The sequence below is a fragment of the Cebidichthys violaceus genome, unplaced genomic scaffold (genome assembly GCF_023349555.1).
Source record: "Cebidichthys violaceus isolate CVI_PGR_0920_01 unplaced genomic scaffold, fCebVio1.0.p SCAF_9, whole genome shotgun sequence".
NCBI classification, from domain to species: domain Eukaryota; kingdom Metazoa; phylum Chordata; class Actinopteri; order Perciformes; family Stichaeidae; genus Cebidichthys; species Cebidichthys violaceus.
Window position 1 is genome coordinate 12094914 of NW_027176975.1, and position 25388 is coordinate 12120301.

Genomic DNA, 25388 nt, shown 5'->3' on the forward strand with positions numbered 1-25388 from the left:
AAGGAAAAAACAACCTTGCATATTTTTGATGAAAATTGCCATGGTTGGACACGCTTTTATAATTAAACTTTTAAATATAGCATATTTTTATTTGTACTAGCAACTCTAAGTTTGCATTATACTGACTTTTTTTTTTACTTTTAAAGACAGCACAAGGTCTTTCTCTCATTAAATTCTATTAACACATCCAAACAATGTTTTTATTTTATTAGAATGGCAAGGGCACACAAGTTGTGGTTGAAACGTTAAATAAACACTACCAAAGACAAAACATCTCATAAAGTTATTTTGAGCTCTCATTCTGCGCTTTAATTTATTCCTGCAATGCAGTGGATGTGTATGATCTGTTGACTTCTGGCTGCCCTTGCTTAATAGCATCTTGTCTGAACACATTCACTCTGCCAGGCCATGTCGGCCTCTTGTGAACCAAACAGTGAGGAGCAGCTTTGGTGCCCGGTGTACTAAAACCACTGGAGTGTAGCAAACTAAATGGTGCCCAACAAAGCACTTACTACCTTGGTTTTTACAGCAGTTAATATCCTCTTTGGGGGCAAGACTTCTCTAGACTTCTGACTGCCTGTATTTACTACAGGGTCCGTGTATAGTATGTTCATGTTTTAAGGCTGCACTGATCAATATTTATATATTAACAAAAGATCAAATGACTGTGTAACATGACATGTGTCACACCTACGAATGTTCAGATGTGTTTGTTTACTTGCTAAATGTGTGGTTGATATTATTTTAACCTTGTGAGTTTGTCTGTGTTTGTGTGTCATCAGGGAAAAATGTGGTCCTGGAGACACCTACCGCTGCACGAACATAGGCGGTTTTAATACTTTAGGTATTTATGTTTCAGTGGACAGATATTGTCAGCACAACAGTGTCACAACTGTGTTAGATGCAGTCACAACATTTTACATGTGTGTAGTTGAGATCAAATTAAAGGCTGAGTTTGAAGAATGGTATGGCCCCTAGCAAGGGCGCCGAAAGTTGGGGGTATGAAGTGGGAAAGGAACAAGTTTGCTAGTTTACACTGAGAGGCTGTGAGCCGCAAAGGAGCGTTACGTATTAATCTTCAAATGCCTTTTGTTTTTTTCCTTTCAGCAATAATAAAATAAAAAGTAAAAAATCAATAATATAAAAATATAAATCACTTTGACATGATTTGCTACGGCAAAAAGGATAGACTTGGACTTGCATATGTTGAGCAAAACTATTTAGAGCATCTGTTAACAATATCAACACACTCACATGGCACACTGATTCATACACACCTTTATTTTCAGGATGGTAACCTTACTTTACTACTTCAAGTTCCCTGTTAGCACAGATCTGGTCAACACATGGCTGTAGATGTTGCAGCAATAGATGCACACAGTTCTGTCCAGCCTGAGTCCTCCCATTGAATATGTTCAAGTGGCTTATGTGGAGTGGGATGACTAAGTTGCAGCTGGCAGTGACCCAGGTTAATATGGTTAAAACACTTGAGTGCCACTGTCTGCAGTCTCAGTCGCATTCAGGGTGCTAAATGCAGAAGACAGAAGTCTTTAGAGAGTCTTATAGTAGAGCGTAGGGCGCAGGGATACTGTAGCTGGTGCATAAGCAGCTGTCCTGAGGCCTGCATGGTGGCTGAGATGGCTGTAACAGTGATTTCCCCACAGTCTGTCTGTTTCTGCAGACCTTGAATTAAATCAGCACCTTTTGTAGTGAGGCTCATGTGCAGCAGGAATTCTAATTAAAAACTGCATACAAAGCCAGTTATCTCAAACGTAATTGTCATACAGAGCTGAGAACCACAAGAGCTTGCAGGACTAGAGAGGTGGCACATGGGCTGCAATCATTAAAACACAAAGAGTTGATGAGGAAACAGTGTATCATCATGACACAGAGAATAGTATGGCCAGTGTGGTGTTTTGTAAGATTAAACATAAAAAACACTGTATGCCGGATTGTAGGAACGTTGAGGAATCAGACGTTATCAGCGCTCATGAGCATGTTGCTTTTGTGTCTTAATAGAAATGATGAGGTTGTCAACACACTTGACACCACAGCGCACCACTTCTCTACAACTCCGAAACCAATTTCAGAGAGGATTGAATATAAAAGCTCTTGACTCAGAAAACGAGAATTGATTTCATCTTGAAGATGTATACTATCAAGGCATGTAAGAGGATACTTGCAGGATAACATTTGTACCAGAGACGTCCTCTGATAAAGATCTGTAGTCTTCAAAAGTTTGTTTTTTTAGTTACTGCCACCGTCTGATTTTAGTGGAGCGGGTGTGAAAAGGGATCAAAGTGCTTTGGGAGGTGTGTTCCATGTCTGTGTTTGACTAATGAAGTAAAAGTACAAAGTGAGATTAAATCTCTTAGTATATAATTTACTTGAGCTATAATTCATTTGGAAGCTTGCTATGGCAAGAGGTTACAGTATATTAAGTTGTGAAGAGAAAGTGATTTGAAGTGGCTCCTGAAGGGTTGAATCATTATTGCATGGCTGTGGTCTATAATTCCCATGTCTTTAAAAGATATTTTTTTTAGCTGTGGGGTTCCTGCTGCCCTTTGCAGAGTCCAGTCACCAGCGTGGGCTGCTATGTGAGGCGGATTTTCTGTTGAAAAGTTGAACTTCTGTTCTGATGGGGGTTCAAATAGAAAAAGATAAAGGAATGCTACCTCTATTCCCAACGGGTTTGATTAAAAATAGGTTGTTTATTCAGTGCAGGATCTGTTTGTTAGTTCTAATATAATGGAGTTGAAGCACCATCTAAGCATGTGATTACTGAAATGATGATTACACTCCTGAGGTTGACCATGCATATAGGGCCAGTTGCATAACATGCAAATTGGATCTTATATGCGACATGTGAAGCACTTAAGTTTCTCCTTCTGCTATCGGAGGTGAGATGGAAACCATCGCATTACGGATCAGATAGCAAAAATCTGTTAACACGTCTTAACATTTTCACAGTTCACTAAGGGGGCAGGGTTGCTCTACCAAGTGGAAGTATTAGCTGCCTCCACAGTCGTGCTGTTTATTTTATCCTGCGAGCCCAACACGGCTCGTGAATATTCATGATTGAGCCTCCAAACGTCAGGACGCAGCGGCAGCTCTTCCTTCCTGACAGAGAGCGGAGAGGCTGGGAGGAGAGACAGCATGCCAGAGCCCGGCTGCATCTCTCCCACCGCATTTGAGGGCAAATCTGCTCTCAACTCACCCTGCCCTGCACCGCCGACAAGGGAAACAACAATGGACTGACGGAGCGAAAACACAGAGCGGAGAGACGGAGGGTGTGAGAGCGAGAGAGAGAGAGAGAGAGAGAGAGAGAGAGAGAGAGAGAGAGAGAGAGAGAGAGAGAGAGAGAGAGAGAAACGCCGCCTTGTTTTTGAAGCATGCACATATTCTCTGGACATAAGCTCCTCGGGTTCATATTTGCAGAGCGGGACGGATCGAGTGACCACAACGCCTGAAAAGGGAGATGCAACAGCAAAGCGGTGATGGCAGAAGGATGCGTCGATACGAGCGGTTAATTCAATGTATCCCCTGTAAGATGGACGAGACATATTGGGGCTAAGGAACTGGCGACTTATTACGTTGTGGAAGAAAAATGTTTTGCAACTGCCGCGGGCTGTTCTAGAAGATGACTGCTTTCCTCGGCGTCATTTCTCATAATATGTAGCTCGAACGACAGCAGAGCGCGTGCAGCTGTTTCTCGGCCAGTGAAGCCCATAAAAGCATCGCTCACCAGCTGGAGCCGAGCGCCGTGGGCGCCAGCGGCAACCTTCCCCACCTTGAGAAGTGAGCGCAGTCTCGTGAGCTGTCCGCGGTGCTGAACGGATCCGTCAGCTCCTCGGGTCTCCACGAGTTGACCTCCTCCTACGCCGAACGGAAAAGCCTCCTCCTGCCACACACAGTAAGGTGGCAAAGCAGGCCACCGCACATGGACAGCTGCTGGGCTTGACTGAGTCAGCCAGACAATATTTTCTTTCATGGCTGTGGCACGCAAAATCAAAACTTTGCTGACCGTCAACATTTTAGTGTTTGTGGGGATTATCCTGTTCTCGGTCTACTGCAGGATCCAAGACCGATCCGAGGAGCTCATCCAGATAGGGCGTATGTCTGACCAGAGGCTGCGAGCCAGGAACGGCAAAGTTTCCAACTTGGTGGACAGGCAGTCTATTCTCCAGCGGCTGGAGAGGCTGGAGGATGTGGTCTACAATCAGTTAAACGGTAGGATACAGCTCGATCATCATAATATCAAAATATGCGACTTACCAGTCAGGAAGTCATCGTTATAACGAAGCAAATAATGACCACTGCAAGCCAATCACTTTATAAATTGTGTCTATAGATAGGCAGACCGCGTGCAATGAGCACTTTTGTGTGGTTTGATTGGTGCCAAACTGTCCTTCAGAATACAAAAGGTGCACAGGCTGCATGCACTGGGGTGAGTTTTTAGTAGACCTGAAGCATGACTCATGCATATTTTTCTGTCAGCCTGTAGCCTCATTTCTTTAATAAGACAGTGAAAAATCAGCTTGAGTTTACAGATGAAACACCGTTAAAGTGTTGGTGATAAAGCACTGACCCTGCCTGTCATGAGCTAATGAAGAATGGCGATGTTTTACAGTGCAGTACTTGGTATATGTGCTTATATTATTGTTGATAGACTTTACTAGGCTGTTACTTTAATGGCCTATTGGATCGCAAAACCCCTAACCCATAATTGACTTGTTGTAAACTTCACATAAACTTATGTTGACATCTGTAGTTCTGTATAGAATCCCACTCAGAGGGAGTCTGTATCTCAGCAGCAGCTCATTTCACTGGACGCACTGAAACACATCAGATTTAACAAGCTGTCTGAGTTTTGAAGGAGAGTGTAATGTAATGGCTCTATAACGGAATGACAGACCTGTATTTCATTATATGGCCATTAGTCTGAGGGGCAGGTTTGGTCGCCTCAGTGGAACAGCAACATTTAAAATCAGTTACATAAGACTTATGTCTTACTTACATTGTATTCCTTTGTGGGAAATCCACACAATCACAACTGATGCTTAAGGCATTATTCATACATATGCTTGAAAAGGCTGACCTGAATACAGTGCATAAGATATTCCAAATCTATGATTCATTGTAATTAATATAGAGACATTAGTGTTTAGTACATTTAAAAAAGCAAACATATGTTGACTTTCTCAAAATGAATCATAAAATCACATCAAAGCATCATAGTTCCATGCATTAAATAATATTCACTCAATTACTATATAAATGTAGAGGTTCATGCGGTTGTTTGAATTAACTCAAAATGTGATTATTTATATCATATCAACAAAACATATCAATAGTTATGTTAGTAGTAATTAATTATTTTTAATCGATTACTCGTTTGGTCAACTAAATGTCGAAGCCCAAGGCCATGTCTTCAAATGTCTTGTTTTGTACGACCAACAGTCAAAAACCACAAAATATATTATTTACTATGTATGACAAGGAGAAGCGGCAAATCATCCCATTTGTGAGCGGAACCAGCCAACATTTCAGCTATCAAAATAGTTACATTTCTGTTGGATACATTTTCAATGGATACATTTTTTTTCAGTGTCAACAGCTTGTTTACCAAAAACTACTATTTTCTGATAGATTTATTTCTATGCATACGTTCAAAGGTTGTATGTCTTGTAAACAACATGGCTAACAGAAAGAAAATGTTGGATTGGTTCTCGTGACTATTTTGCAGGTCTAATGAAAAAATAAAAACATTTTCTTGAATTTAGTGTATTTTTTTAACTGCACAGAGCTCACTTTCAGGATGTTGAGGCTAAGTGGGATCATAAATAACATTTTCTCGCAATACTCTGATGACATACTTCAATGTCGGTAGTGTTAAATGAGAATGCTACATAAATGCTGTTCCAACTTACAACACAAACAGGTCTTGATGCATGTGCAGAGGGTTGATCGGCTTCAGTAGCAATGACTCACTGATTGCTACAGTTTAAACCTCCAACCTATTCACTTGACGGTGATGAGGGACATGTTTTGAACTGGTTACTATAAAAGCCAAAACGTCTTGTCCCAAAGGCAAATAAGGAGAAATCAGCATGTTACTCCTCCTCAGCATGGTGTTACTGATTGATTTCTAATCTATCAGTAAAGTACTGTTCTCCTGGGAAAATGTGACTTTATCATCTGTGTGAAGGCTGCTATAGCTCAAGCTGAAGGGAGGGCAGTGAGGGATGGGGACTGTAGGAGGATGCAGGTTCTGCTTGTGTTGTTGCATTTCATGCTGGTCACCAGTAGAGGTCGCATATATCTAAATACCCCTTTCATTACAATCCACCCCTGTGAAAGCTGTAAAAACCCTGCATTCAAATATATAAGGAGAAGAAATAGGAAAATGCTTACTTTCTCCATATATTTTGTAAGAGGTTGTGCTGTTCAAATGATCCAGAAAAAGTGCCCTGACAGTCCATTTGAAAGTTTGTTCAACAGTCAGTAGTTAAGGAGGTTTCACAGCATTTCACAGCCCCAAAACTATGCGATTGTAGACTGTTTCTGCAGGATCTTGTTATAACGGCCAAGCATCGGCAGCTATTTGACGGTCACTCTGTCACTTTGAGTTATGCTCGGCATCTGGCCATCCAGCCAGCAGGCATTGCCTCTCAAAAAGTACAATGCATCCTCTCAGTCACTTAGCTTTATATCGAGACAAGGCAACCCCACATCATTTCACTGTTGGACAGAAACACACTGTGTCTGCAAAACTCTTTAAGGACTGAAGGAAAAAGAAAGACTTATCTAGGCTACCAACTAAAGTTGTATATGTGATATTACACATATAAATCATCCAAGCTGAAACTGCATATTCATTATGTTTCTTTATCTCGTGCCAATGTTGAGTAGGTGGATTTTAAAACGTGAATTTGCTGAGGGTTTTTTTGTTTGTAAAGTGTAATTTGTAATTGACTTTTTTTCCCCTGAGCCATGGCTGAAGTGCATCTTCTTCCTCTAAGGCTTGATATACACAGTCAAAGGTGTTGTATTTTCTGTCAATTGTTTTATGTTGGTGAACATCATAACAGCTTCATAAATAATGTTCAAAACTGACTCCATTTGCAGCACAGTTGAGTCCAAGTAGCTTGGATACACTTTGTAGATCTTTCACAAGTGGAGAGAGTAACTGTCGATTCTGAGCTGAAGAGAGGAACAAGCAATGAATAAAGTGCAAAACTGGCAGAGTTACCTACCTTTCCAGTTAAAATAGGAATAAAAGGACAAGTCTAAAACTAATTCAATGCATGCTGTAATGATTCAATCATAAGTCAGGGTGTTACACTGGATTACAAATTGAACTTCACAAAACAAATAGCTGAATTCAAAATTTCAACAAATCCAGCTGTTCAATGTGAGCTTGACAAATTCAAATATACAATTTGCAAACAAACTCTGCAGGCACATATCTCTTTCCACACAATCCAAGCCTGAAACAGAAATAGGAATCAGTTGTAGTTACGTAATTTTTCTTTGACAGCAGCAATGTGTACCCAGGAGTGCACACAGGCTGGAAACGTTCTTTGGCTGTCCCAATCCCTCCATGATTTGTCTTGAGCTCTTTAATGGCATACTTAATCATATCCTCATATCCCAGGTCACTGCCCCTTTTTCTAAATCGTGCACAGACCACAAATTGTATTCTGTGGCTGTTGGGAATAACTATGGTGAGGGGAGGACTCAGCGCGCCAATAACTATTACCATGTCCAGCAGCGATATGAAGTAATTGCCCATTCCCTCTGTTGTTTATTGCCTACCAATGGGATGCCACGGGAGCTACAGCAAGGTCCAATTAGATTTGAAGGACATAAACAAGTCGCAAAATTCCTTTTTTATAGTTGTCTGATGGATGGTCAGATGGATTACCAAAACAACGGTCAAGCTTTGTCAGCGGCTCATTCTGCACAGAAATGAGAAACCTGAGGTTTATCAGAAGCACTGCTCTGCTGTGGTTGCCACCGTCTTTGGGTAATCAGATGAGGGGGTTTTAAGCTTGTTAACAAGCTTATGAATCAGCGTTTTGACCTTAAGTACTGCATTAAAACCAACAAATACCTCCTCACTGTTACTTACCAGCTGAAGCCCTCTGAGGTTGTCTGGCCTAAATGAACACTACAAATACAATTAGCTGCAATTATTTAAAAAAAAAAAATAGAAATTAATTTTTTTTAGGGTTTGACTGATAAGGATTTTGAAGGTCAGTATTGATATGGAAGTTTTAATCTGTTAAAATCCAACATAATGATTTGATATTCAAGTAGTTAATTAATCCACAGTTCGATAAACCCTTCCCTCTCTCCGTTACTGTTGCTACGTCTTTCAAGCCTTCTGTTGCTTGATGTACCCATGGTACATCAAGCAGCTTACAATAATGATGGTGGCAGATATAGCACTTGAAGTACTTTTTTGAAACAATGGGTCCTTGATTTCAGACAGAGGTAGATAAAAGCAGGCTTCTTATTGGCAACCCTCAACTTTGCTGGCTGAAATGACAACAATCGCTACAGATTTGATCATCTGTAGCTAGCTGGGTCGCTAACATTAGCTCCATGAGTTGATTGAAAATGTGTCTCACGCTGATTTTTAATGTTCCCCGCTGACTGGGGTTTAGCGAACGGTCATTTGCAAGACTTGGATATGAAAATATAGGCTAGTAAGAATAAAACATCTAATGAATAAAAACCTCATCAATTTATAATTTTCATTCTGTCATTTGAAGCAGAAATTCTCTACAAATATGCTTTTTAAAAAACAACAACACATATTGCTATTAGCGAGTGAATGTGCTACTATTCAGTTCACTCCTCTGACCAGCGCTGGATGTGTCATTGCTTGAGCTCGGCTGTTGTCCCTCAGCTCACGGTCCTACTCACGCTGTTGTCATCAGCCATGCATGTCACTCCCAGCCTTCTCCCAGTGCGTAGGTGCTGATGGGATGGCAGCCTCACAGGCCCAGCTGCAGTACCAGATATGCTTCTTATCTATAATGCCCAATTATGACAAAGAAACTAACGCTGTTTATATGCTAAGCCTGCTGGAGCAAAGACTTGATGAGAAATGAGAAATGTCACTCCCTCTCTCTCTTCCGCGCTGACACAAACGTGATGATCTGACTGTATCTTAATGACACACATCGCGGTGAGCCTATATGTTGTTGTGTGGTGTGTAATGGAGGCGGTTGCAGGGAAGCACGGTGAAGCTTGATGAATTGAAATATATTCCAATAACGATATGTAGATGAGGCTCTGGTCAACAAAACAGTTTCAGAGTCGGATAAGAATCAATTCTGCTCAGCCTTGAGGAATCATGATAATGAATTCAGCAGCTAACTTGACAATCAGCAGTCAGCCACAGACAATAATGGCAATCCCAGATGGAGCGAGCATTGATCTTATTTACACTGTGTTGGCCTCGAGTCATGCCGTGATTACTTTACCAACATTTAATGATGACATCCGATGATGGAGGGACTTAGAGGTCAGTATACCAGGCTGGATAATTGATGACGTAAATGGATTTCCATTGCCTTTCTGGACTTTGATTGTTTATCCATCTTCTTTTGAGGATTTTCACAAAATGGAACAAAATTGTTTTGGACAACCAGTACTAAGGATGTAACCAAAATCCAAATACATTATTCAGAGTTGAACGGTTAACGCACACTGAACAGATGCAAACGGCATTAGAATTTATGCAGTAATCATTTTTTCTCCTTAGAAATTAAAGGTGCTCCTTGTAACTGGATCTTGCCTCATTGCCATGGGTTTCAGACTTGACCAGAAACTGCTGGTAGTTAGTTAAGTATGACTTTACATGTTTTTTTGCTGGAAATTTAAATAAATAAAGGCAATAAGTTTGATGTTCAACTATTAGGTTAGTCCATAATAATAATTTTTACCACTTTTGTTCTGTGTTGAAGGATAAAGCTTGACTAATGCTGCACAGATGTTATTTGCACCTCATGATGCAATATTTAAGCCTGGCACATTGGAAAACTTTGCACGACGTCACAGCATACAGAATATTGATGAACTGTAGACCATCTAAAAGTGCATGCAAATGGCGAGCCCTTTTGTTCGGTAGCTTATTTGTTTTAAAGAATTTATATTGGCTTGACTTGATCCCATTGCATGCACACCTTGATTTTTTTTTTTATAGACAATGTGGCACATTTATTTATAATAGCATGTTTTATAGCACTGTTTAATTAGCAGAAGATGATTCCCAACAACTTAATTTAAATATTTTGTGTAAAATGAACAGATACAGATAGCAGCTCTATATGTGTTGTGCTTGCGCTGTCATGCCAGCTCTCATAGGGATTGGTGTACATTTTGCAAAAGGATAACAATCCATTGTTTGGAGATGAATTAGGGGTCTAGTGCCACCAATTTCCAAATCAGAGTTGTTATCCTCCTGACATCCCTGCTGAGCTTATGAGTGGCAGAGCTACAGTAGAATTAATTCAGCTCTTCTCCCAGCTCTCAATATTTCATAGATTTGTTTTGGCCTTTGAAGGCTTTAAGCCTCTCTAGATCGAGTTATTTTCCTCTTCTTGAAGAGATCACGGAATTCCCCACACTCCCCTCACCATCAATATTTAGAACCCCACTGCATCACTTTGGACATGCATAAATCCACTCTTGCTCTTAAATCATTCATTAAAAATGGGTTCATCTTTGAATTTGAGGCCCTGTCTTATAAAGGCCAAATCAGACACATTGTGAAGGTTGCTGTATGATTTATAGCTGTCATGGGTTATGGGTATCATAATCAGGGGGATTGGACAAATGGATTGTGAGGAACGAGCACAGAGACAGATGTTTACTCAGACATGAGATTGCAATTGACGCCTGACAATGCAAGGAACGACATCCTGCTTGGGCTGGCCGAAGCAGATGTTGAAACTGCCTCCTTGTGGGAGGATGAAAGTGCTAAGGCACTCACATCGGGAAAAGTGAATGAAAAAATACATGGGCATTTTAAAGCTATGTAGTTAAAAACAACACGTATGATAATTGTTTTTACGTTATAAATTCAACATTTGTTGTGTATTTGCATTTGTAGCTATCTTTGTCACAGCACTAGAGTGAGCAGCGTGGGCCTCTAGTCATTGTCATCCTTTTCTGACCAGAACATAACAGCCCACTTGCTGGATGCTTTTATATAAAGAGCCTTACAGGTTCATATGTACATACATTTTTAACTCATGCAGTCGCCTTGGGAATAGAGCTCTTAATCCACAGTGTTATGCTCTACCCACAGAAGTACACGGTCCAATTTTTCCTTTAAAGACATTTTTTAAAAGCTTCTATTTTTGTTTGTAAGCAACCCATTTTTGAAATAAATGTTGCTGTGTAAAAGAAGCATATATTTATAAGATCAAATGGATAAGACATAAAAGGTAAATCAGAGCAAGACTGAGTAATTTTACTACCTCAAATGACCAACCAGGCCTTATCAAAACAGGTCAGCAGCTACATAACAACAGAGCCCTGTAAAAGATTTACAAAAGTTTGCAGTTACGCTAAACAGCATAGATTGGCTGCAATACTGTTTTAACGTTACAAATACAAACCTTCCATCATGAGATTGATTCTGCAGAATCTTTGAATTTATGGTGTCGTGTTACAGACAGTGGATCAGATTTTCAGGCCTCTCATCTCAAGGTGGAAGGCGGGGGGAAGTAAAATGATGCAGGGATGAGAAAACAAAGCTGGCAGGCATTGTCCTGCTTCCAAGACTCATGCGTAGACAGAGAGGCCCTCCAGGCTTGAGTCTCCAGCTCTGGAGGGTATCTATGTTATTGTGTGACATGGGCCACTATGCCAGATGGCTAGTCCGTGACGTGAACCCCACCCATACTTGTCAAAATGCCACCACATTGGCTGGTGCAGGACATGCTCAAGCCTTCTCGTGGGAGAAGCCAGTTTGCAACCATTCATCTCCAATTACAAATCTTCAGCAGCACCCGAGGATTTGAGGCCATCCAAATATGGTGATTACTCCGCAGTTCCTAGAGGGTTGAAGCGGAGAGCTGAGCTCTTCATTGGTATGCACTGTTTACTTACTGTCTGTGTGTCCATCTGTTGATATGGAGAACAGACGCAGCTCGATTTTTCTGTGGAGGCCACACTGGAAGCTTGGCACATATAACAATTATCTGACATTATCCTGCAATTTCATGGAATTTTAAATATTCAAACAATAGTCCAGCCATTCAAGGAGCTGGTACAACCAATACGAAACAACAACCAGTAAATAAACACACAGAAATAAGGGAGAAGGATATTGCATTATTGTATTAGTCAACGGGGATGGTCCAAACCAACTAATAAGAAGAAGAAGAGTGTCTGTCTTCAAAAGAAGAAATACACATCAGGTTCAGGCCCTCTCCCCACCTTAATCATTTCTGTACAGTCCCTGAATCTGGGAAGCAGCTTTTTTCCATCAGCCAAGACTTCGTTTTGACACTGTACGACACCATTTTTCTCCTTCTCGGTTTGAAAATGTCACTGTCACGGTACCAAAGTGACATTCTGTTAAATCACAGTCATGAGTCATTTTAATGAGAGCAGAGGAGTATTTTAAGTCTGACACATTAAATCCAGTGCTGAATTTAGTTTTGTTAAACCAAAGAAGCCTAACATGATAGGGCTGGCCAAGAACTGGCTCTAATTCACAATTAAAGCACACAGATACTGTTTGCAATCTAGCCTTTCTTCAGGGATTATTTGTGGGATAAAAGAACCTGCATGGCAAAAGTACTGCTTGAATTATAACCACTTCACAGATGTGGTGTTGCTACACACTTATCCTATGCTTTTATGATTGACAATATGGAGCAATTAGGGACTCAATTACCTTGTGTTGGACTAATCGTCTCTGTAGAATTAGTTAAGTTAAAATCACAACATTTTACATTTGATTAATTTCAGTTATCTATATTTTTACATCAGAAAAAATAGTTAATTGTTGATTATAATAGTTAATAATAGTTAATTGATAAATAAATAATACCTGCAGGAAAACATTGTAAGTAATATCTTGACAGCACCATATGACATTATGTCAAACAACGCTATGCAAATAAGAAAACAGCAGGGTTTGTGAATGTATTTTACTCACAACACTGGCAGGACAGAGTCGCTACTCAGAAACAAACCAGTCATGAACACTGGTTTCCTGGTTGAAAGTCCTGTTGGTTTGAATTATACATTTACCTTCCATCCCACTATGTGTGGGTATTTTCAGTCTTTATACTAGCTCATCACACTTCCGGAGCATTTTCTCTGAGCGTCTAATAATGACACGGATGGGTTTACATTATAGTTACTTGAAAGCCTGGTGCATCTCACACAGGCGCTAATGGATGCCTTGTGTGTCAGCATCCAACACCAAGGGACGTGACAAAGTGCCAGTATTTGATGGCCTGGGAATGACAATTGGCTGATAGGACAAGATTACAAATATTTTAGGAAACCATCTGGACAGCTCGAGCTGCTAGCAATAATTTAAAGAAAAGATATTGATATTGTGGGTGAATGGGAATGGGAGAGAAGAGGTGGGGTGTAAGGGAAGCTTAGTAGCATAACTTAGTAAGATTGACATATTTGAAAGTTTGAACATTTGATGATAATGACAACAAAACATTGTAAACTTCCAATATCTTCTCACCTTTTTCTGTTATGTGTGTGCGTCTGTGTCTGCCTCTACACATGAGCATGCACATCTGTATGACTGTCTCTCTGTTGTGTCATTTTCTTGGCAGGTTTGGCGAAGCCCATGGGGCTAGTTGAGGGACCCGGAGGCCTTGGCCAGGGGGGAGCTGCTGCCACTCTGGGAGAGGACAGTCATGATGTGGAGGGGAAATATGAGGAGTACGGCTACAACGCTCAGCTCAGTGACCGCATCTCTCTGGACAGGAGCATCCCAGACTACAGGCCTAAAAAGTATGTCCACCTTCTGTCTTTCTCATTTTCTGTCATGTACATTCTCTTTCCAACCATAGCTCTACACCTGTTTTTCCTCCTGGCAGGGTTGTGCAATGTTACAGAGACTTGTAACTGGATGGTTTGCCCTGCTGCAGTTGATTGTGGTCTATTGTTGTGAAGACACTCAATGTACGGCAGGACATTTTGCCAGGAAACTAGCATTTCCATCAAGCGCTCAGTTTCTTCTTTTTTTTCCTCTTTTTCCCTCTTTTTCTTCTTTGTGTTTTGCTGAATTTCCAGAACATGTATTGTGCCAAAATAAAAGCAGACTTGCAGCACAAGGTTCAATAGAAGCTGTGTAGTTAAATGGTGGTGTTGAGGATTATTAGAATTTACAACGATTTCCTGCAAGCTAAGACAAGGTCAAAAGTGCAGGGCATACTCTATTTTTATGCTTTTATGCTTATAGCATGCTGTAAGTGAGACTTACTTTGTTTGTGAGTTTAATGTGTCTACTATGGATACCAGGGACCGACTGGTGGATGGATGTCTTAGGACTTTGGTGATATGGCACCCAATGTATGGAAAGCCGAAAGTACCATTGAACGCCTCTATTTTCAGACAATTTATGTTAAAAAACGGCTACGGTTGTGGTGTTTGCGGCGTTTTTGCAGCATTAAAAAAGCCCTTTTAAGTGCCCACCTCTTGCATTGACAGAACCCAATAGTTATATTTACACAACAATGATTAAAGGAGGTAATTTTAACTTAAAGGACAATGAAGGCAGGCAAGGTGATAATATAGCTTTGAACTTCCAGTTTAATCCACGGTGCTGTATTCGTTTTTTTTCCTATTATTAAAGACTAACTACCAAAACACTGGACCCAATGCCCGCTGTCACAGCACAGATGAGATTTATGGAATGACATATCCATCAAAAACTCATTGGTTTTTATATTATCCAGGAACATGCAAATGTTATCTTTGCAAATGTATTGGCTTCCAGTAGGAGATATTCCTGGTTTATGAAATTTTGCACTAGCCGCCCCAGTTTACCAGTGGGACTTGACACGTTATAAATTTGCACCAACTCAAAATGACATGTGTCAGTACTTTCAAGAAGTATGAATTCATTTGGTTAGTGGTAAAAGCAATTCAAACAACTACACTTCTGTTGTTTGGCATTCATTTCACAATGGTTGGCATTAATGTTGTTAGCAGGAGACATCAGCATTTTCATTGGCTGACATTGTTTGTGACCCCCGCAGTGTTCGATCGAGCAGCCTTTGGGCTCCAGCATCCCAGATGAAATGTGCGTTTGTATATTCACTCCTCTTTGCCCCCTCATTAGGGAGCTTCTCGAGGGACTGCTACAACCTGCAGGTTGTCGGCCTTCTAGCAAGCTAATGTGCTAGCACAGCTCCAGTGTTATCTTTTTGCCCAAACTGGCTGTTGTTATGACTTATACAAGAAGATACATTTCAGTAAGAACATAATGTATTTCGGAAACCGACGATGTCTTTTCCTATAAAGGCATTGAACTGTACCTTTTTCAATATCTGTTATTTCTCCAGTCAGAGACATTTTGAACAGAGATTGGTGAATAATTTGGTGACAAATATTGTGGAAATACAGTAACGGTAATTTATCTTGAAGGGAATGATGAATGACAATGATTTCATTACATCTGAATCACAGTGATAAGGTGCTGCTTCAAAACCAAATAGAGATGAAAGAAGAATAAAATGAGTCAGGTTGATTAACAAACCGTACAGCATTTTTTCCTTTGATGAGTTTTAAAAAATTTTCTAGAACAGTTATGTAACAGGTTCTTGACTCCTCTTAACCTCACAAGACAAGCAAGCGAGCAAGGCTTCCAAAAAGTAGCCTATTGTAATGACACCTTCAGCTGTCTCCTGCTGTCACATGACAGTGTGCCTCCCCACTGCAAAAGCCATCCTCACTTCCTGTTTGATACGTTTCATCTTCTTATTGCCTGACTCCACTTAATCCTTCCTTGTCTCTTCTGTCAATGCAGTACAGTCAGTTTAGCCACAGAGCACCGTAAGGCCTCTGCCATGGGGAATTACACAATAGAAAATTACTTTTGTCACGCCTAATCCCTATATGAAAGGACATGGGGAAGATGATGGCTATAGTTGAAGAGCTGTGTTGTAATGTTGCAAAAAAAAAAAAATTTTAAGTGACTGTGTGGACACCCAGCAAGCAGCCGAAATAATCCTTTTAAAATACATTTTATATTTAGACAGTGAACTATAGCTGTAATACTGTAAGTGCTGCAAGAGATGGATTGGGCAGTGTATGTGTGTGTGTGTGTGTGTGTGTGTGTGTGTGTGTGTGTGTGTGTGTGTGTGTATGTGTGTCGGGGGGGGGGAATCATATCACACAGTGTCAAAGAACAATGGCGACAGGCGGACACACTGAGCGGAAATCTGATGGCCAAGAGAGGTTTCTGAGGGCTTTAGCAGGGATAACAATTCATTTCATCCATGCTGCTTTGATCCCAGCTCTTTTCACGCCCAGAAAAATTAGACAAGAGTGGAACGGGGAGGAGGGGCCAAGCTAAAAGGAGCTTGCTAATTAATAAAGACAGCTGAGAGTGCCTCTGGAATGGAGGGGTTTTAGGAAATTCCTTTTTTTTTATTCAGCTTGTTCAACAAAAAAATCGAAGATAAAAGGGAAGTACGGTGTCGGGGGTTTGCTGAGGTGTTTCCGGTTTGAAATAGGGACTGACTATGTGTTTGAGTATGGATTTAGTACTCGTTTCACAGGTTGTGGAAACCATTCTGCGGGCTTGTCATCATACAGTACACTTCTTGATCTGTCTCTCCGTGTCCAGAAGATTTTCTGTACCCATATAAACAAGCACATAGTCATAGCGCTAACAAAACATGTGTCAAACAAGGTAAAGCTTTAGTCCATGACAGCTATTCAATAGGTATACTCGATGATAAAGACTCCATTTGTTGTAAGGCTCAATGGAAATCAATACAGTGCAATGTGCAAACATAGTTTTCTTTGCCTTTTCTGGTTACATCACCAAAGCAGTACTTTAAAGAGAAACATCAAAGAACTGTAAGTGAAAGAAAATGGATTTATGTGCAGCCAGACCAATACTGCTAGCATTGTTGTGGCACTATAGTGAGGACTTTTAGGGTGCTTTCACACCTACAGTAACCTGTTTGGTTCAGTTTGAAGCAGTTCTCTGCCTCATGCAGTATGAAAAACTGCTCCGTATTTCTGATTTGTAATTCTGCATCTGTAAGTATGTCCTGCAGGCAATAGGTGACTGCAGCACTGCTGAAGTGAGGTTAACAGTAGGAACCAGTCACCTCCTGTCTAATGGGCTTTTAATTGAACAGGAGTCATTAAGCAGAGGACTTTGATGACTACAGGGAAGCAAAGTCCATCACCATGGCCCATGACTGAACGAGCCACACATTCTCAAGTCTCTCTCTTTTCAAACCTGCCAGTCTGCAGTAAAACAAATTCATAATATTACAGACGCAATTGTCTCTCGGACAAAAAACCTGTAATCCTCTTTCACCGCCCGCCAGCCTTTATTTCTCTCTTTTGCCCTTCACTTCTGCATGTGACGTTCTTAACTGAGATACCAAGGAACTTAAGCAGGCTCTATATTATGGTGACTTTGAGCCTGCCATTCATTGTCCTTGGGAGGCTTACGTATAATAAAATAGTAAAAGGCATGCAAGCTAGAAAGATTACTGATGCCCACAAAACAAACAAAAGGATTAAATGTTAAATGTTACTCGTGTCAGTGATATGCTATTCAAGACATTCAACCTGCTTTTTACCCTCCAGCTCTCCTCCTGCAAGGGAATTCATATTCAATTACTTCAAATCGCACCTGTATCTCTATTGTCACGCTGTCGAAAATTGGATATATATTTTGTCTAAATAGTTAAACCCAAAACTATAAGGACCCTTAGATTTGTGTTTGTCCGCCTGTGGGAGGGTGATAACCAGAGAGGGAGGCTGAAGAAACAGGCTTACCTCATCTCTTTAGCGTCTGATACTGCAGAATGGGATCGTAAGGTCTCCACGGTGCAGGAGCTCCTGCAGCAAATTGTTGCTCTTTCCAGCGCCACAGTTTATCTCCTGGATGGGGAGGGTGGAGGGTGGAGAAATGACAAGGCAAACGATTATCTTTCCGAGAGGGGTGCTCGTGGATTGGAAAGTTGCTTTGGTGTTGCTTGCACTGCGCGGGTTACAGGAGGTTAATGTGAAATTTCACAGCAAATAAGAGCCGCCAGTGGGGAAAAGTCAGAGGGAGCACTGATCTACCCGGCTGGTGGAGGAGGAGAAGGGGGAGGTGTGATTGGAATACATCTTAATCTGGCGCTCTGTTTCTGTCAAAGCTTGTTCCGGGTCAAATTATGAGCGCTGGCCAGTGAGCTCAGTCCCATTACAAACAGATGAGTCGATCGCTCATCCTGTTACGGCTTTACAAGGCTTCTCCACTAGTGCAGACAGGTACAAATTTAAGTCTGAGCGATGCCCTAAATTGGATCCAGTAACTAGGGCAATGGAACTACAATATCACTTTACGATCTCAACACTCAAATCCAGCCTCACTCCACATCTCAACTAGAAGCGATGTGGCTGCGTTGCCCCTTCTGACATTTTTGAGAAGTTACTGTGGTAATATTCATTAAACGCAGCCTCTCCACTAGTCGTATAACTGAAAAGGAGTGAAATATACGTTACTTTGTTTTGCACAGTTGCCATGTTGTGGCTGTGTAAAGGAGTGCGGCGGTGCAAAAAAATTCTCCCCTCAAACTCACTGCCAGATTTGTCATTGTATTTATAGACCTGGCAAGGCTGATTGAGAGAGGCAATAGAGAAAGCTATGAAAGGGAACAAAGGAGTTGCTGAGGGAGAGCATAAATGCACAGGGAAGGACTGAAATGATACAGTGGAGGGGTTATCAATCAAAACACTTGTGCACTTATTCTTACGAATAGAGCATGAGAGCAGGGCTTAAAGTATAGATAGACGTACGCAACGTGCTCCATCATAAACACTCTCTGTGGTTTAGTTTTCCTTTTATTACCTCTGCTGCCAATTGCATGTGGACTGCGGTAATGGAAGTGATTGATAACAGTGCATGAAATTAAACTTTCCCAATCCAGAACAGCAAGCCCTAGCCTACTTGCACAGTGAGACAATAGGCAGATTGTCATTCCTATGCATGAATCAGTGCCAGTACTAAGTTAAGTAGCCACATAAGAAAATAAAAAGGATCAAGATGTTTCAGTGCTTCTCAAGCTGCTGTATTATATTCCAACCACCTTAAAATCCCAAGTTGTGTCAATATCTAAGGCTGAACTCTACACTGTTGCAGTAGTGTCACACAAAGTAAGATAAAGGCAGATTTTTAGTCAACCAAATAAGAAAAAAAATAACACATGCATTCATCAGGTGGTGACAAACACGACTGACATGACAAACTAACAAACAAACAAATAAAATCGAATGTTGTTCATATCTGTTGGATGTGTAAAAAGCTCAGAAGAAAGTTGCAAGTTTAAAAAAAAAGTTTACAAAAATATATATAACAGTATATATCTCTTAATTTTGTTATTAATATGACTGATATTAGTTTTTAAATGCAACTGCGCTATCAGCTCAATACAGTCACAAACATTTGTCTGTTTCTATTTTTACTTTTGCCCAAACTCAAATTGACTTGAATTGAATTAACAAGAATTAGTTGGGGGGAAAAGACCAAACAAGAAATATTGTCCGATTAATTCTGTGCTTTGTCTTCCGACCACTGAAGACGCTTTCACACTACATGTCATCATTCGCTCATTCATTCACCCATTCACACCCATTCATACACCATGCAAAGTGCCACCTGCAGGACTCTAACTAACATCAGGACTCTAACTAACATTCACACCCATTCATACACCATAGGCAAAGCTACAGGAGCAATTCAGGGTTAAGTGTCTTGCCCAAGGACACATCGACATGGACTAGCAGAGCCGGGGATCGATTCTCTGATTGAAGGACGACCCTGCTCTACCACTGAGCCACAGTTGCCCCTGAAGTTGATGTGACAAGTGTACTTTCCCTATGTTGTAAAAAGTAAAACATGTAAAGTAAAGCCCAAAAGGAAAGTAAAAAGTATTTTATGATGATATGCAAAGCACTTACTATATAAATTCACAAGTAAATTAGATGCCATCTGTTATGTCTTTCTACATAATTGCTAGTTCCTCTCTTGCCAAATCTCATTGTTGAAAGGTGAGAACTTGCTAACACATGCCCGCCACACACACAAACACACACACACACACAAACAAACACACACACACACACACACACACACACACACACACACACACACACACACAAATACTCACACAAACCAGCGGCTGTGGAGGACGCAAAGGGTTCCAATGGGTGGAGAGAAGAGGATGTAACTTTAGCATCATGCTGGGATCCATCTGCTGTGTGGCCGTCCCCCTGCGGCCTGACCCCATGGATGCTGCTGACTCAGGCTGACATCGCAGTTCACCGAGGTATCAGTGCGCCGAGCACCAGTAGAGCTCAGATGGCTCACAGCGAGGGTGGAAGAGCAGGGGACGTGCTGTCTTTGAACGAAACATGTTCAAGGTAGCAGAATTTTGACTTTGATACCAACACTACCAAGTTTTATATCTAAAAATACGACCACACAGTGAACAAGGAAAAACATCAGCAGTGTCATAACCGGTTACATTTAGACAAAGATGAGGTTTTAATTTTATGTGCTTCAGTATGCAGAAATAACACAGTATATCATCAGACCAGTGATTGTATGCAGCACCACAATTTAATTTGGACATTTATGATATGTTTGCTGTGTCTTATTAGTTCAGATTATGGATGCTCTCTTCTCTAGCAGCCCTAATTTGTGATTCAGGATGATGAGACAGTTATTTTTAAATAAAACGTCCTGGCCAAGTGCAGATTTTCAAGACCAAATTTCAGCCTCACCTCTATCACATCTAATAATCTGTGATAGCATGTGAGACTGATACTCTCTGTCAAATCAATGTATTGTCTCAATAATATTTCTCGAGTGTATGGTATTTCACCTGGCAAATGCAATATGTCACTGTCTTTAACACTACCCTGGCGAGAATGTTTGGCAAAAGACTTCAACAGCTGAATAGGATTTACTGAAGCTAAACGAAACACATAGATTTGTTTACACTATATAGTTGATTCATGTCGATTTGATATTCTAAAAAGGAACAATATTACATTCATTACAGCCAAAATCTCTTGTAAATAATTCAACCACAACAATTACAATAGCCACCTCATTATCCCTACATAATGAGACAGCACTGCTGAATAAGATATGTGAAAACATGGAGAAACAAAGGCAGGAGCGAGTGAAATGCGTTTGTCAGCTGTTGCGTTTGGAGCCTTATTTTTGCGGCGCGGCAAGATTCACAAGCTGTTGACTGTGTGCGTGCGTGTGTTCACAGTTGCCATAGGAATCAGCTAAGTGCTTCCGTCCAGTCAACACTGTTATTTCTGACTTCAAAGCCACAGTACGCCTGTGAGAAAATACTGTATTTTTCTGGAGGTGACAGACTTGAGATTCTAAGCGAAGAAGAGTAACAGGGTTGTTGTTGTGTGAGAAGAAGACACAGAATAAGTGAATGTTACGAACATTCATTTGCATGGCGTAGTGTACAGTACATTTGTATTAATTGTAGTAGTGTAAATGTTCACTGATGTTCAAAATAGGTTACCATAGAGTCAATGTACTGTGTGAGATCATGACATTGAGGAATGACGGGTGGTGAGATAGCTAACAGGTTAAGAGATGTAAGACATTGACCACATTTAAAAGGATGCTTGTAACCCAGTTTTGCGTTTTACCCTGGTTTTGATCATATTTGGGCTCATGTTTGCATGTCACATAGAGAAACTTGGTTATTCACCTCCCTGTATAGATGAGTCTGACATTATCCAGGCTTTTGATTGTCTGTGTCAGTAGAGGCATGTGATTGCCTTCTCCACATCCAGCCACACTCTGTTATTTCTGTACTGAATGAATTCCTACAACAGTTGAGGATGAACCCAGTTTAGCTGCCTGAAGTCTGCTACCACTCAGACAGGATTTGGCTTCTCTATGTGACCATTAGTAGTGCAAGACGATGCAGTCTATCACTGACATTGCCAAAGGCACACTTTATTTAAACTTGTATATCATCATTACGTCAATTAGCATTGTTTGTTTCAAGGGGAGGAAGTGTTGGTCTGTCCCCCTCAGGATGTAATCGCTTTAGTGATCCTCTCACCTTCAATCTAGAGCCATCATCACGTAACAGCATTTTAATTTGTCCAATACTTTGGAATATAACAAAATAACTACAAAATGAATGACAATACCATCAGCCTCAGCTGTACTTTGTGCTTAGTGCAAATTAGCAAATGTTAGAATGCTAATATGTTAAAATAAAATGGTGAACATGGTAAACATTATGCCTGCATTGTAAGATCATTAGCATGTCGAAGAAAATGGGTTTCTATAAGAGAACTCCAGTCAGTATATTCAGGTTTCTCAAAAGCAGGATGAGAGTATGGCAGCTATACTGTAGCAGTAGTCACAGTACAGTATGGAGAATCCAGGTCGGGGAGCTGCAGCTTCACCATCAAACAGATGAAGGGCTTTAAATGATATCTTAGAAGAGAGCTATTTTTGCCTTGTTGGTTTGGTTCACTGAGAAAAAAGTTATCCAGGATACGTCCCTTTATTTTTGGACAGAAATATGAGTCTGTATGCACCATGTGGATACACTGTGAATGTGAAATTAAACATTTCATTTAATTTTTAAGAGATAAAAGCTTCTTAAACTCTTCTTAAACCTGAACAACAGGTGTAACTAATCACATTAATTATGTCTGCATCCCATTCACTGTAGGTGTGCCTGCTAGCGCACATGCTCACTGGCACGCCTACATGGAACAAAGCCATCGTTAATTACAGCTGTGGTTTTTCTGCTATGACAAATCAAAATGCCTGCTGTGAGAAAAATTTGTACGGTTATTGTCATAGTGGGTTCTAGGCAAACAGAGGTGTTTGAGGTGGCTCCAGCAGTCCTTGAAGAGGTATCAGAGGACCTTGATGGCATTCTTAGGGGCCATAAATGCTTTTTTTAAGGAGGTTTCAGTTTTTTTTTCCGGCAGCTCCCAAGTGTCCCAGTTAGGTTGTGAATATCTTAATTTCACTTTTCTTTTACACATTGTCTATTTTAAAGCTTGTGTCATAATTACACACTATTATTATTTTAATTAAAATAATTAATTAGCTATTTCTTATGACTGACTTTTTTAATTGGATAATTGTTCTGCTATATACATTGCTTTTACAATAAGATTTTTGTATAGAAGACCGCTGGTCTTTATACACCCAAATAGGTCTTGCCGGGAGAAAAGATTGATATTACACTCAGATATGAAAGTCATATAAAATGCACACAAACAAAGCTGTACAATTCAGGGGTCACTAATAGGCGGACCGCGGTCCGGATCCGGACCCAGGCACCGTTGTATCCGGACCCAGGACCTAAAACCGATTATATTTTGACAGAGAACTTCTATTTTAACCGGCGCAGCTTTTTCAGCCTTTACGGCACTTGTTCAGCGGTGCAGTAAACACACCGACCAATGCGTTGTAAATCGCATCACGTGATGTAGCTCAGCCAATCAAATATTGGTATTCTGACAAGTTTCCTGACTCGAGTGAGATTTACACACACGGGGGAGGGACGAGGAAAGAGAATGAAGAGCAGGAGAATTACGTGAGTCAGAAGTTTTTTCACATGACGTTCTCCAAATGTTCACAGAGACCAGAGAGACTAGAGTCTTTAACAAATAATGAACAGACTCTTATATATTCATTCTTGCACGGGCAGTTCAAAACCAGTGTGTCTCATATGTTCAGAGACCATAGCGGTTATTAAAAGCGGTAATGTGAAGCGCCACTACGAGACAAAGCATAACTCTTTTGAGCAAACGTACCCGTTTACATCTGAAATGAAGACACAGGAAATAAACCTAAGAGCCCAATATGATCAGAATCCTAACACGTTAATTCACTGACCAACAATGATGTTAACCGAGTGGAATAGAGCTGAAACAAGTGGTTTAATAACCACAGATAAAGTCCCTGCTCACAGATTTCTCTTCTTAGAAGATGAGAAAAATATAATATTGTGTTTTGTTTTTTTATCAACATCACTTCACACCTGAATGAACTGAATTTAAAGCTGCAGAGTAATTCAGTGAAATAAATTTTTCTAAAATTAAGTACTTTATATTAAGATGCACATTTTTCAAAAGCTTTCTGTAATGCCAGTTATTCTTTAATCCAGCCCTTATTTTACTTGAAATGAGAAGAACATTTATTTATATATTTCTATGTATTATTTATAATCCATCCAGTTAAATTTGAAAACTGAGAATAATAATTATTAAAATATAATTGATGTGTACTTTCTTTATTTGATTTGACAGTTGTTGACTACGCAGAGATGTTGTTACTACTATAGGCTTCTTGAATATATATAAGTTAGATATTATTGTAATGTTCCAGACCTTTGCCCAAGGAGATTTTCTCAATTTGGACCTTTTGGAATTTTAATTGAATACCCCTGACTGTACATGTTTTTCTTAGTGAGTGATATGCAAATAAAGTCCAGGTTGTTTTAGCACTGGCTAATAACTTTAAATGTATCTTAACAGGTGTAAGCAGTTGACGTACCCAGAGGACCTTCCTCAGATCTCCGTGGTCTTCATCTTCGTGAACGAGGCACTATCGGTGATCCTGCGCTCCGTCCACAGTGTTGTCAACCACACACCAGCACATGTGCTCAAGGAGATCATCCTGGTGGATGACAACAGTGACAGTGGTAAGACATTTGGTGAACCTTTTCATCCAATTAATAAAGCTGTCACTTAAAAAATGACCAAGCAATATGTAACAGGTCTTTAAACCGTGGTGTCCTACTGTATATGCTCTGCAGGACATTAATTGATGTTAGTCACTGAGATCTTGTCAGTTGCTGTGGTTTGATCCAATATCTTTCTGATCATTTCCTTTTTGCATCACATTTAATTGTTCCTCGTTTACATCCATTTCCTCTCAGACTTAAAATCATGAAACCTGTAGAACCTGCAGTTTGTCATTGTCTAATGCTGTAGGTTTGCTTATTCAGTTGAGACAGTCACCCTATTCATCATTTCTTGTCGTCCCCTGGTGAAACGCAAACTGAAGGCGCCATACACAACTGAGTTAATGTGTGTACTACTGTCTCCATGGTGATGTGGGAAAAAGCTTC

The 25388-nt window shown here is 40.4% G+C and overlaps 1 protein-coding gene across 1 annotated transcript in view; it reads left to right on the plus strand.

Moving 5' to 3' along the window:
- The first annotated feature begins 3137 nt into the window (after nucleotides 1–3137).
- The window catches only part of galnt9 (polypeptide N-acetylgalactosaminyltransferase 9), an 89043-nt gene continuing 66792 nt past the window's right edge, over nucleotides 3138–25388 (plus strand). The window contains exons 1-3 of the mRNA XM_068703735.1: nucleotides 3138–4230; nucleotides 13833–14013; nucleotides 24793–24959. Of these exons, the coding sequence (XP_068559836.1) occupies nucleotides 3990–4230; nucleotides 13833–14013; nucleotides 24793–24959 (589 nt within the window). The 5' untranslated portion in view covers nucleotides 3138–3989. The remainder of the gene's footprint in view (nucleotides 4231–13832; nucleotides 14014–24792; nucleotides 24960–25388) is intronic.